The sequence below is a fragment of the Manacus candei genome, unplaced genomic scaffold, assembly GCF_025592945.1.
Source record: "Manacus candei isolate 608988 ecotype Guabito, Panama unplaced genomic scaffold, ASM2559294v1 h1tg000166l, whole genome shotgun sequence".
Lineage (NCBI taxonomy): Eukaryota > Metazoa > Chordata > Aves > Passeriformes > Pipridae > Manacus > Manacus candei.
The window spans coordinates 223,737-233,838 of NW_026138214.1; the positions used below are offsets into that span (position 1 = coordinate 223,737).

General features: G+C 61.3%; 3 protein-coding genes across 5 annotated transcripts in view; 2 read left to right on the forward strand and 1 right to left on the reverse strand.

Annotated features, from left to right (window-relative positions):
* The window catches only part of LOC127463560 (ubiquitin-associated protein 2-like), a 31,241-nt gene extending 27,719 nt beyond the window's left edge, over positions 1-3,522 (reverse strand). The window contains exon 1 of one of the 2 annotated variants that reach the window (XM_051773142.1): positions 3,500-3,522. The gene's annotated coding sequence lies outside the window, so the exon portion shown is untranslated. Of the gene's footprint in view, positions 1-3,247; positions 3,271-3,499 lie in introns of those variants that run through there. The other variant, XM_051773143.1, reaches the window with a different exon arrangement.
* Positions 3,523-3,601: 79 nt separating this feature from the next.
* On the forward strand, positions 3,602-6,356 carry CUNH1orf43 (chromosome unknown C1orf43 homolog). 2 transcript variants are annotated; one of them, XM_051773236.1, is made up of 7 exons: positions 3,602-3,767; positions 4,235-4,336; positions 4,514-4,622; positions 4,784-4,837; positions 5,125-5,291; positions 5,518-5,576; positions 5,964-6,356. In XM_051773236.1, exons 1-7 carry the CDS (start codon positions 3,699-3,701, stop codon positions 6,160-6,162), a joined length of 759 nt encoding a protein of 252 aa, XP_051629196.1. In that variant the 5' UTR covers positions 3,602-3,698; the 3' UTR covers positions 6,163-6,356. The 2 variants fall into 2 exon arrangements, with proteins under 2 accessions (XP_051629196.1, XP_051629195.1); XM_051773235.1 differs by lacking the exon at positions 3,602-3,767 and adding an exon at positions 4,007-4,024.
* On the forward strand, positions 6,299-8,139 carry CFAP141 (cilia and flagella associated protein 141). Its single transcript, XM_051773241.1, has 4 exons — positions 6,299-7,375; positions 7,507-7,547; positions 7,648-7,780; positions 7,950-8,139. Exons 1-4 carry the CDS (start codon positions 7,244-7,246, stop codon positions 8,049-8,051), a joined length of 408 nt encoding a protein of 135 aa, XP_051629201.1. The 5' UTR covers positions 6,299-7,243; the 3' UTR covers positions 8,052-8,139.
* The last annotated feature ends 1,963 nt before the right edge of the window (positions 8,140-10,102 follow it).

Genomic DNA, 10,102 nt, shown 5'->3' on the forward strand with positions numbered 1-10,102 from the left:
CCTCCTGCCATGGGCAGGGACGTGTTCCACTAGCCCAGATTGCTCCAAGTCCCGTCCAGCCTGGCCTTGGACACTTTCAGGGATGGGGCAGCCACAGCTTCTCTAGGCAACCTGTGCCAGGGTCTCACCACCCTCATTGAAAAAAAACCTCTTCCTTCGCTAATCTAGATCAACCCTCCTTCAGTTTGAAGCCATTTCCCGGACTTGGGGGAAAGGGTTTAATGACTTGCTGTTGAAACACATGTGTGAGCAAGCACGGATTTGCCATGAGCTCATGGTGAGTCTGTGGCCATCAAATGGAGCAGGAATGCTTGAAGAAAGCACCAAAGAAACTTCACTTGGAGAACAGAGCACCTCAGAGCCTCAGACACTTCAACTACTTCTCCTTTCTTGCCTTCAAAGCAGAGCAGGGGAAGCAAAAACACTCCAGGAATAAGTGGTGCTACTTATGCCTATGGATTTTTTTTTTTTAAAAGAAAACCTGCCCTTGCAGAACTGCCTATTTTTGCATGCTTCAGTTATTCCCCCAAACTGGAAATACTAAATTTTCTAGATTAAAAACATACCAAAAAGTAAACTAGATGTCAGCAAGGAACAGCCAGTAACATCATCAGATAACTGCTTGAGGCAAAAAATCCCAGGAAGAGTTCAGGCCAATGAGCGTCCAAAGCAAGTGGAGTTTTCTAACCTCACACTGGGCCTCAGGGCAGAGCCCAAGCTGGAGGTGAGGGGAGGTGGTTTAGAAGGGGATTGGCACTGAGTTGTTTTACCCTGCCTAGTGCCTTCCAGGCACAAGGAATGCCAGTGACATCCCACTGCACTTGGCAGGACTCACAACTTCCAAGCCCCCGAAATCTCAATAATCACAGAACTCACAGTTTTGTATTTCATTACCAAGAGCGTGAAGCCTTCCCCCAAAGCAGCAGGGCCTGCTCCAGGCGCCTGGGACAGGGGAAGGAGCCAGGGATGGAGCATGAGAGCAGGAAGGAAAGCTGAGTGGGACAATCCAACCTGTGCACATGGGTAGGGCAGCACAGGGAGAGACATGGTGTGCCAGGCAGGGAAGCTCAGCAGCAGCATTAGCAAACACCGCAGGAAACACTGGGGAATCTCCTGTGGAAGTCTGCAAGTACCTGACTGGGTGAGAAATGCTTCCTGAAAGCAGGGAGACCCCAATATTGCCCTGCACTGGATGCATACCCCCCGTGTCTGCTCCAACCTGTGCCCAGCATTTCTCCATAGGCAAGTTTTTGTGCCATTGCTCCCACAGTTCCCAACAAAACCCCTGAAATCCCCCCTTTGTAGTCACCCACACCTCATGGCAACTTAATACTACAGTTTTCCTGCTATACAGTGCCAAGGTCTCTTATCAGGAAATGATCCAAGCTACCTGTGCGGCCATCAGGAGACCCCGAGCTGTGGGGGAAGAGCACCGCGAGGTGGAAGGAGACAGCCTCCAGCCCCCAGCCATCCCCTCCGTGCAGGCTTTTTCCCCACGTTATTTATTTTTGCTCACCATCGCTATGTCTCCTCCAGCTTCAAGCTCCATGCACAATTTGTCATATTAAACCAACCTGGCAGCAGAGGGAAGTGATCCTGCATGTCCACAGGAACCCAACCTGCAGCTCCCCTGGGCCACAGTTCCAGCAGGCTGAGTTCAAAGCTTGTGCAGCACCCAGGCATTTTGTTCAGCAGCTGCCACGCTCTGCTCTGCCCAGCTGCCATCACTGCCACAAGTAACACCAGTGTTTGGGTCCTCTAACGTGCAAAAAACATCTACCATAGAAATCTCAGCCAGGCCCTGACCCTGCCAAGGCTGTCAGGTGAGGGAGTGCCCCCATGCAGACTCCACAGCTGCCTTAAGGAAAGAGAAATTTGGCTAGTGATAACTTATTCCTCAGTGGGGGAACTTGAGCTTAGGGGCAGCACTGAATCATGGAACATGGTTATTCTGACGCCTGCACAGAGTTTTCCAGTTTGGAGCTGTCCTCACCAAAAGCCAGTCCACACCACAGCACTGGCATTAAAGGGGGCAGCTACAGGTCAATGGGCCAGTGTTGCCCTCGGACAGGGCTTAGGGAAAACCAAACTACAGGCTACAACACCCTCTGCTCAAAGACACTGCATCAAACGTGACGTGCTTGGTTGTTACCCCTTTTCCTTCTCAGACCACACCACTGCCCGCCTGTCAGGCCTAGGGAGGAGAGCCTCAGCTACACAGGTGAAGTGTGGAGTCTCCAGAAGAAGAGGGGATACAAAAATGTAACAAACTTCATTTTATTAGAAACATCAGGTAAGTTACAGATTCAGAACCAGGATCTGCGGGTCCCATGGCTGTGCCAGATCTGCTGGCTGCCACTGGGCGAGTCCTGGCACATCCCAGCCTCAGTTTCCCTTATCTGTTAAATACAGAAAAATTGGTATTTCCAGCCCATTCCAACAACGCTTAATTAACAACTGCAGAAGGCTCCGAAGCCCCAGAGAAAAGGGCCAGAGAGGGCAAACAGCATTTGGAAAGATTTTCCCACACTGTGAGGCAGAACAAGCACCCAAAAGAAGGTTATCGGTGTGAGAGTTGTTTTCCCCGGAGCAAAAACATGGCAGCTGCAGACCGAGTCAACCCCGCACGTGCAGTGCACGAACTTTTGGGGAGATACCCACGGATATGCCACCAGAGACCCCGTGGTGGTACCGATGGGCAGCGCTTTACCGGGGAGACTCTCCGGTCGGAGGGCGCAGGCAGAGCCCCCCGACGGGAATGGAGGGACCTGGAGGGCGGGCCGCGCTCGCGGGACGGGGCTCCTCTAGGACCCCCGGACCGGCGTCGCCCGTGGATTTCCCGTGGGCCGTGGGGCCCACCCCGGCCACGGCCCCCGGGGCGCCGCCGAGGAGCGGTGCCGGCAGCGGGCCCGGCGGCCCGTGAGGAGCCCGGCGGGGCGGGAGCTCGGCTCCCATTGTTACCGTCGGCACCAGCGGGGCCGGGCGGGCCGCGGGAGCGCGGCAGGGCCCGGAGCCGCCCGACCCCGCGACACACAATGGGGGCCGAACGGCCGGAGCGAACCGGAGGGCGCCGGCGGGGCCGGGGCGGGAGCTCCCGCGGCGGCGCCAGGCCGGGCCCGCACCAGGGAGGCGGGCGAGTTCGGGCCGCTTCCGCCCTCATGGCCGCGGCCGCCATTTCACCCCCCCCCCCTGCCGCCCGCCTGCCCGCACCCGGCCCGCCTGCACCCGGCCCGCCCGCCCGCCTCACCTGCGGCGGCCGCGCGCGCTACGCCAGCCCCCGGCCGCGGCCCGGCCCACTAGGCCGCGCGGGGCCCAGCGGCGGCGCCGGGGCGCGGAGCCGCCTCCGGAGCGCGGCGGGGCCGGGCGGGCCGTGGGGCGGCGGTGGCGGCGGAAGGGCCGGGCGGGCCGTAGGGCAGCGGCGGGGGGTCGCCGGCGGGGAGGGGGCGGGTTCGGGGGCCGCGCGGTACCGGAGCCGCCGCCGCCGCCGCCGCAACTTTACCTGGGTCCGCCCGCACTGACAACTCCCCCGGCCCCGCCCCCGGCACGTGACCGCGCGGGGAGGGGCCGCGCGCGCTGCGCTGGCGCCGCGCGGGGACACGTGACCGCGGCTCCCCCCTCTCCTCCTCCTCGGTCACGTGCCGCGGGCCGCAGGGCGGGTTCGCGGCCGCCATGTTGTGCGGCCCCGGGCCAGGCCGGGCATGGCGGGGGCCGGCAGCAACTGGCTCTCGGGGGTCAACGTGGTGCTGGTCATGGCCTACGGCAGCCTGGTGAGGGCCGGCGGGGTGGGCTGGGGCCGACGCGGGGCTGGCGTGCCCGTGCGGGGCGTTCCGGGCGTGTCCGCGGAGCCGGGCCGCTCATGTCCGTGCGGCCCCGGTGAGGCCGCTCCTGGCGTGTCCACGAGACTCCCATGGAGTCCGTAACGCGCCCGTCAGGCAGGTCTTGGGCTGCTCGTGGGGAACCCCTCGGAGCCTGGCTCGGGGCCCTCAGGGGCCTGGGCTGGACCGCCCGTAAGCTCCTGGCGTCGGTGGGGCGGGGGGAGGACGTGGGTGGGAGCCTCTGTGGAGGGTGGGGGTCTGTGGGGCCGGGCCGGGTGTCCGCGAGGCTCCCGGGGGACTGAAGCGAGACCCTTGTGCCCGCTGGGGTTGGAGGGCTGAGAAGGGGGAGTCGGTGGGCTGGGTTATCTGTGACACCCCCCGGCTCATGCTTGACTCCCCGCCCCGCTGTGGCTCCTTAGGTGTTCGTGCTGCTGTTCATCTTCGTGAAGCGCCAGATCATGCGCTTCGCCATGAAATCCCGCCGCGGCCCCCACGTGCCTGTGGGACAGCATGCGCCCAAGGTGGGTGCACTCCATCCCCTGTGCTCTGAGGGACGGGCAGGGGCTGCTCCAGCCGCAGAGCTGCCACCGTGGAGTAGCAGTGGGGCAGCGGGGAGGGAGCGGTTTGTGTAAGGCCTGTTCTTATCCTTGTGATCCCACAATCTAAGTGAACGTGTCGGGTTTTTTCCTGCTGTGCAGGATTTAAAGGAGGAGATCGACATTCGACTATCAAGGGTGCAGGACATCAAGTACGAACCACGGCTGCTGGCTGAGGATGATGGCCGGCTCCTGCAGTTGGAGACACCAGGTACTGTCCCACAGTTGTTGTTCCCCTGGGGCCAAGTTGCGTCTTTGGCTGCTCACGTTGCTGTCCTGTCACACGAGATGGTGTCTCTGCTCCTGTTTTCCCTTTCTCCGCCTCCCTCCAAGGTTTGCAGAGCTCTCAGTTTGTTCTTTCCCGTTTCCCAGGCTGCTATAACTACCTGTACAGGATGAAGGCACTGGATGCAATCAGGACATCAGGTAAGGGAGCTCGGAGCAGGAGGGTGCAGAGAGACCTTGAGTGAGGGAGATGAGGGTGTCAGCAGCCCTGTGGGGAGGTCTCCAGGTCCTCGCTGGAGAGCAGCAGTCATTTCTCCCGCCCAGGGCTGTTGGCCTGAGGGTCAGCCTGCCCCGTGCTCTGGGGTCATCCGGCAAACAGGGGCAGCAGGTGTGGAAGGAAGTTTGTCCAGCCAGCAGCTCCTGACTGTGGGGGTGAGCACAAGCATTTCCACCTGTGCTTCAGCCAGTTGTGTTGTGCCTTTTTACAGAAATCCCATTTCAAGCAGAGAGCCGGTACCCAAAATCTTTAATAGGGAAGAATTTCTGTGCCTACCTGCTGGAACTACGGAATTCCAGCGCCTCCTTCAAAGGCATCCGCAAAGCCTTGATCGACACCTTGCTGGATGGGTACGAGAGTGCCCGCTATGGCACTGGGGTGAGTGCTGGTGTGGATTGCCGGCCCTGTGAGGTGTTCCTGTGCTACGCCCTGGCTGCATCCCTTGTTCCTGTGGCCTGGCTTCATCCTTCTCTTCCTGTGCTCCAGCCTGGCTGCATCCCCATAGCAGTGTGGGGCTGTTCCTGTGCTCCAGCCTGGCTGCCGGGGCTGAGGTCACACTGTAACCTCAGCTGGGTTTTCCGTGATCTTCTCTGTTTGTATCCAGGTCTTTGGGAAAGCAGAATATCTGAAGTACCAGGAAGCTCTGAACGAGCTGGCGAACATGTAAGTGCTGCTGCCCGGGCACGGTGGTGGGTTCCTGGTCCATAGCAGCCCATGGGGGAGGTGTGAACAGAGACAGGTTTTGGGGCACATCCAGTGTCCGAGACGGGGGCTGTTTGTGCCTGTCCGTGCCTCTGAGTTCACTCCCTCCTTGCAACCTGCCTGTTAATGGAGTTTTGGGTTTGTTCCATGGTCACAGTCCGCATTCCTGCTTGTCCCTGGCACTTTGAGCCAGGGCTTTGTGCATGACCACTGGCCTTAGATTTCAAGACCTCAGTGAGCGCCATCACCCCGAGGGCAGAGTTGCCTCATGTCGGACAGACGGACGCGCAGCTGAGTGGCTCCTCTGGGGCGGCGGCAGCGGTGACGGTGCCTCTTCTCTGCCCACAGCACCAAGGCCCGGGGGGGCAGCAGCCAGCGGCAGCACCAGTCAGCAGCAAAGGACCTCACCCTGTCCCCTGAAGTCTCCAACCCCACCACCATCCAGGTCACCTACCTGCCTTCCAGCCAGAAGAGCAAACGTGCCAAACACTTCCTGGAGCTGAAGAGCTTCAAGGACAACTACAACACACTGGAGAGCACCCTGTGAGCACGTGGGGCCTGGTGCAGTGCGTGTGCAGGCAGCACTGGGAGGAAGCAGCTGCGCTCTCAGATCTCCCCTTCACACCACATCTCCGTTCCGACTGCTGGAACTCGGCCCTTGCCAGAAGCCCATTCTAGAGCAGTGTACCTGCCTGCTGAGCCCAAGGGGATTGGCTCCACAGCCTCCTCTGCCACAGGCTTGTGACACTCCAGGCTTTGAGTCCTGCATCGTCTTGGACCCTGTGAATAAACTGATTAGCTTGATCTTATTTATAAAGACACGGATCCCAGCCAGCACCCCCCTCTGCCCGTCCTTCGCCGCAGCAGCTGGCGGGAACTGATGTCTGTCCGTTCTGTCCGTGTGGGTCTTGGGCTCTGGAGCCACCTGTCTGTCCTTTCTCAAGGGTGAACACTTTTCCCCGTGTCCCTGTTGTTCCTGCTGTCAGCCCTGTGTGCCCAGCCTGCCTGTGTGCCCAGCTGGGGTGTAAATAGTTTGGTGCCCGTTCTCAGCACCGCAGCCAAGCTGCTGCTTCAGGCCGCAGTTTCTACTCATTCTACTGCAACTGGGCATTTGGGGATGTCTTGAGAGGACAAACCAGCATCAAGTGTCCCGTCTGTCCTGCCAAGGGGGTGTTTGCTCCCACTCTCACCAGCGCCTCGTGTGCCAGCAGCTGCTGAGCCCCCAGGGCCGAGAGCTTGCAGCCCCCATCTTGAGTCTGCGTCTGCCAGGCCGAGGGCAGCGCTGGCAGCTCACCCGTCACCACGGCACGGGCAGCACAGGGTGGAGGGCACAGACCTCGCATAGGCCTCGGCACTTTTTAATTATGTTTAATAAAATGACAGTTTAGCCTGAGCAGAGTGCGTGCCACCAGCCTCTGACTGCAGGGGCCCGTTGCTGCTGGATCCGGGGCTGTGTCCCTCCAAGGTGCTGCTACGAAGGTAACCAGGATGGTGTTTATGGTGGCCAGGTTGCTGCCATTACAGCTGTGGTAGTTGGGATGCCATTACAGTAACCAGCATGCAGTTATGGTAACCAGGATGACACCATTCCAGTAACTGGAATGCTGTAACAGGCTGCCGTTACTGCCATGGTAACCAGGCTGCCGTTACTGCCAGGGTATCCAATGGGTGTGGCCCGTGTAGAGGGCAGTTGCAGGGTCCCTGTGGCACCAGCTATGGCAGTGCCAAACAGCCAGAGCTGCTCCCTGCAGGGGGAGAAGGTTGGACAGGGCAGGGGCTGGGAAGGTGGGAGCTGTCCTCGGGCTCCTGGGAACAAGTGGAGACAGTGGGGTGCCGGGTCCCTTGGTGCAGGTTAAACCCCAGACCCCACAAACATGCTCTTTGGTTGCAGGTCCAGGAGAAGGGGAATGCTGGCACAGGGCTGCTGGAGAGGTAGAGCTGGCAAAGAGCCCTAGGGGCCAAACCCCCCATGCTGGGGGTCCGTGGGTGATGGGGGAGACATCCCCAGCCTGCCCACTCTCTGTCTCCACAGCTGTGGGCAGGGGCCCAGAGAGCACCCACGGTGCTGGGCCTCAGCCCACGGGGTGCTGCAGTGGATCATGGAGTCACGGCTGAAGCGGCGCGTGGAGTTGGAGCTGCATCTCGCGGGCAGGGAGCAGGCAGTGGTGAGGCCTGGCATTGGTTGGATGCAGCTGGGTCCTCCCAGCGCTGTGCTGCTGTGGATGGTTGGGATGGCCCCCTCGTCCTGCTCCACCATGTTCTAGGGGACAGTGTCCCCCAGCACTGGTGAGCCAGGGTGACGTGGAGGTTCAGCACAGCCCCTGTGGCCAGCAGATCCGCCAAGATGCCCTGTACCAACTCTTCCAGGATGAGCATCAGCAGCACCAGCAGGAGCTGAGCCGGCTGGGGAAAGCCTTCTATGTAGAGCGGCTCTGAGTGCTCAGCCCAGCGCAGCACTGGCCTGGCATCCCCTGGCTTCTGACTGGGAATAAAACATGTTGAGCAAAACGGGGGCTGTGTCTGCTGCATGTGGGGCGTGGGACAGCCTGGGGCAGTGGTGGGGGGAAGATGCAGCTCATCACGATTCCTGTGGCTGGGGTTCAGACATGCTGCCCGCAACCCTCCACGGGTTCCACCCTGCACACTTGGTCCTGTCCATGGCTGTGCCAGGAGATGGCAGCACGGCCAGCATGCCTTGCCAGCCCTGCTGCTCCGCGCTGGGTCCCACTCCTAGCACAGGTCCCGCCGTGCCCTGTCGTGTGCCACGGTGCTCCTGGCCATGTGGCACAGTCCTGCAGCAGCAGGGAGAGAAGCCTAGCTGGACTGGGTGTGATGCTCCCTGTCCCCACATTCAGGTGCCCCCAGACCCCTGTCTGCTCCCAGCTGGGGGGGACCTGTCCCTGGCCTCCTGTCCCTGCTGCCTGTGCCCGACCTTGGTGTCTCCCAGCCCCAGGGCCCATCAGTGCCTGCCCTGGCTCTGCTTATTGACAGGGCTGGGGGCCGCTGGGCCGGCACCCCCCACCCACAGCCCTTCATTAGCTCAGCTGTCAGGCTGCATCACATCAGCTGCTGCCGCACGCGCGCCCCCGGCTCTGGCACCGCTGCCGCCACGTGTGTCCCTGCTGTCCCCACTGCCACCTCACCTTGCGGCCACCCCATGGGGCCAGAGCCCTTGACCCCCCAGCCCAGGCTGTGCCCCTGTCCTCCCCATGGCACTCAGGGCTCTGGCTGTCCCACATCCTGGCCCCACTGATCACCCAAAGCTTGGGCCCCCACAGAGTCCCCAACACCATTCCCAAGGTTGGTGCATCCTGCTGCAGCAAAGCACCGCTGTGGTGTGGGGAGACACATGCCTCCAGCACCTCAAGACACCCCGTGTGCCCTTGTGGCTGGATGTCACCCCCCAGGTCCCAGTGGCCACCCCAGTGTGGGGCAGGGTGCTGCCTCTGTCACACAGCATGAGAGGGGTCACATCCTCAACACGGGTGGGGTGGGGTGACAGCCCCTCCAGCTGCTCCATGGAGGAGACGCTCCTGTGGGTCCCAGCAGCTCTCCCAAAGCAAGGGGATGTGGGGCATAGCCCCCCTGTGCTGATGGGGCCCGTCCTTGGGCAGGGTCGTGCACAGCCCCTAGGTGTCACAGGGCCCGCAGGCCAGGGCTGGCCCCCGGTATCGACAGCCTTGCTAATGATGGGGAGTGTGACCGGAGGCAGGAGCAGGCGGTGCGGGGCCATCGACCGCATTGACCGGCATCGCTCGGCTGCAAGGGCGCAGGGGTCCGCGGAGGGGCAGGGGGATGTCAATGGGTGGTAATTAATGGGAACGAGGCCACGTGTGCAGGGCCGGGGCGCTCGCTGGCCGCATCCCCCCATCGGGTGCAGCCCAGTGTGGTTATAAACAGCGGCCAGGCAACCCCCGAGCCAGAGCACTGCGGAGCCCCTCAAGCCAGCCCAGGTAAGACGGTGATGGATGTGGGTTTCCCCTGGACCCGGGTGGGCAGCGTGGCCTTCCATGGCATGCTGTGCCATGTCAGTCCATGGCATGGCTTGCCCTGACATGCCATGCTGGGAGACTGTGCCTGCACTGTCCTGCTTCGGCTTCATCCCAGCCGCAGGACACCTCCTGCTCTGACAGTGCATCCCGAGCAGCCCAGTGCCGGTGCACTTGCCCGGCAGGCTCCAGGCACTGCGGTGAGGCCAGGTGCTGCCTCCGCAGGCCCCCAGGGGTTATGCCTGGATACCACATCCCCCCAAGCTCTCAGCCTTTCCTTCTCTCTTTCTCTTGCAGGCAGCTGAGCTGTGATTCCTCCTGCCTCCATCTGCCCCTGCCTCTGTCTGATATGTTTGATATTAGGTTGTTTTATTAGAAAACCAACTAAATATCAAACATATTCTTACAGCGCCAGGGATGCCCAGCGCTGACTTGGCCAGATGCTACCTGTGCCCTGCCCTGCACTGGGGGGTCCCTCTGCACCTCATCCTGCAGCCC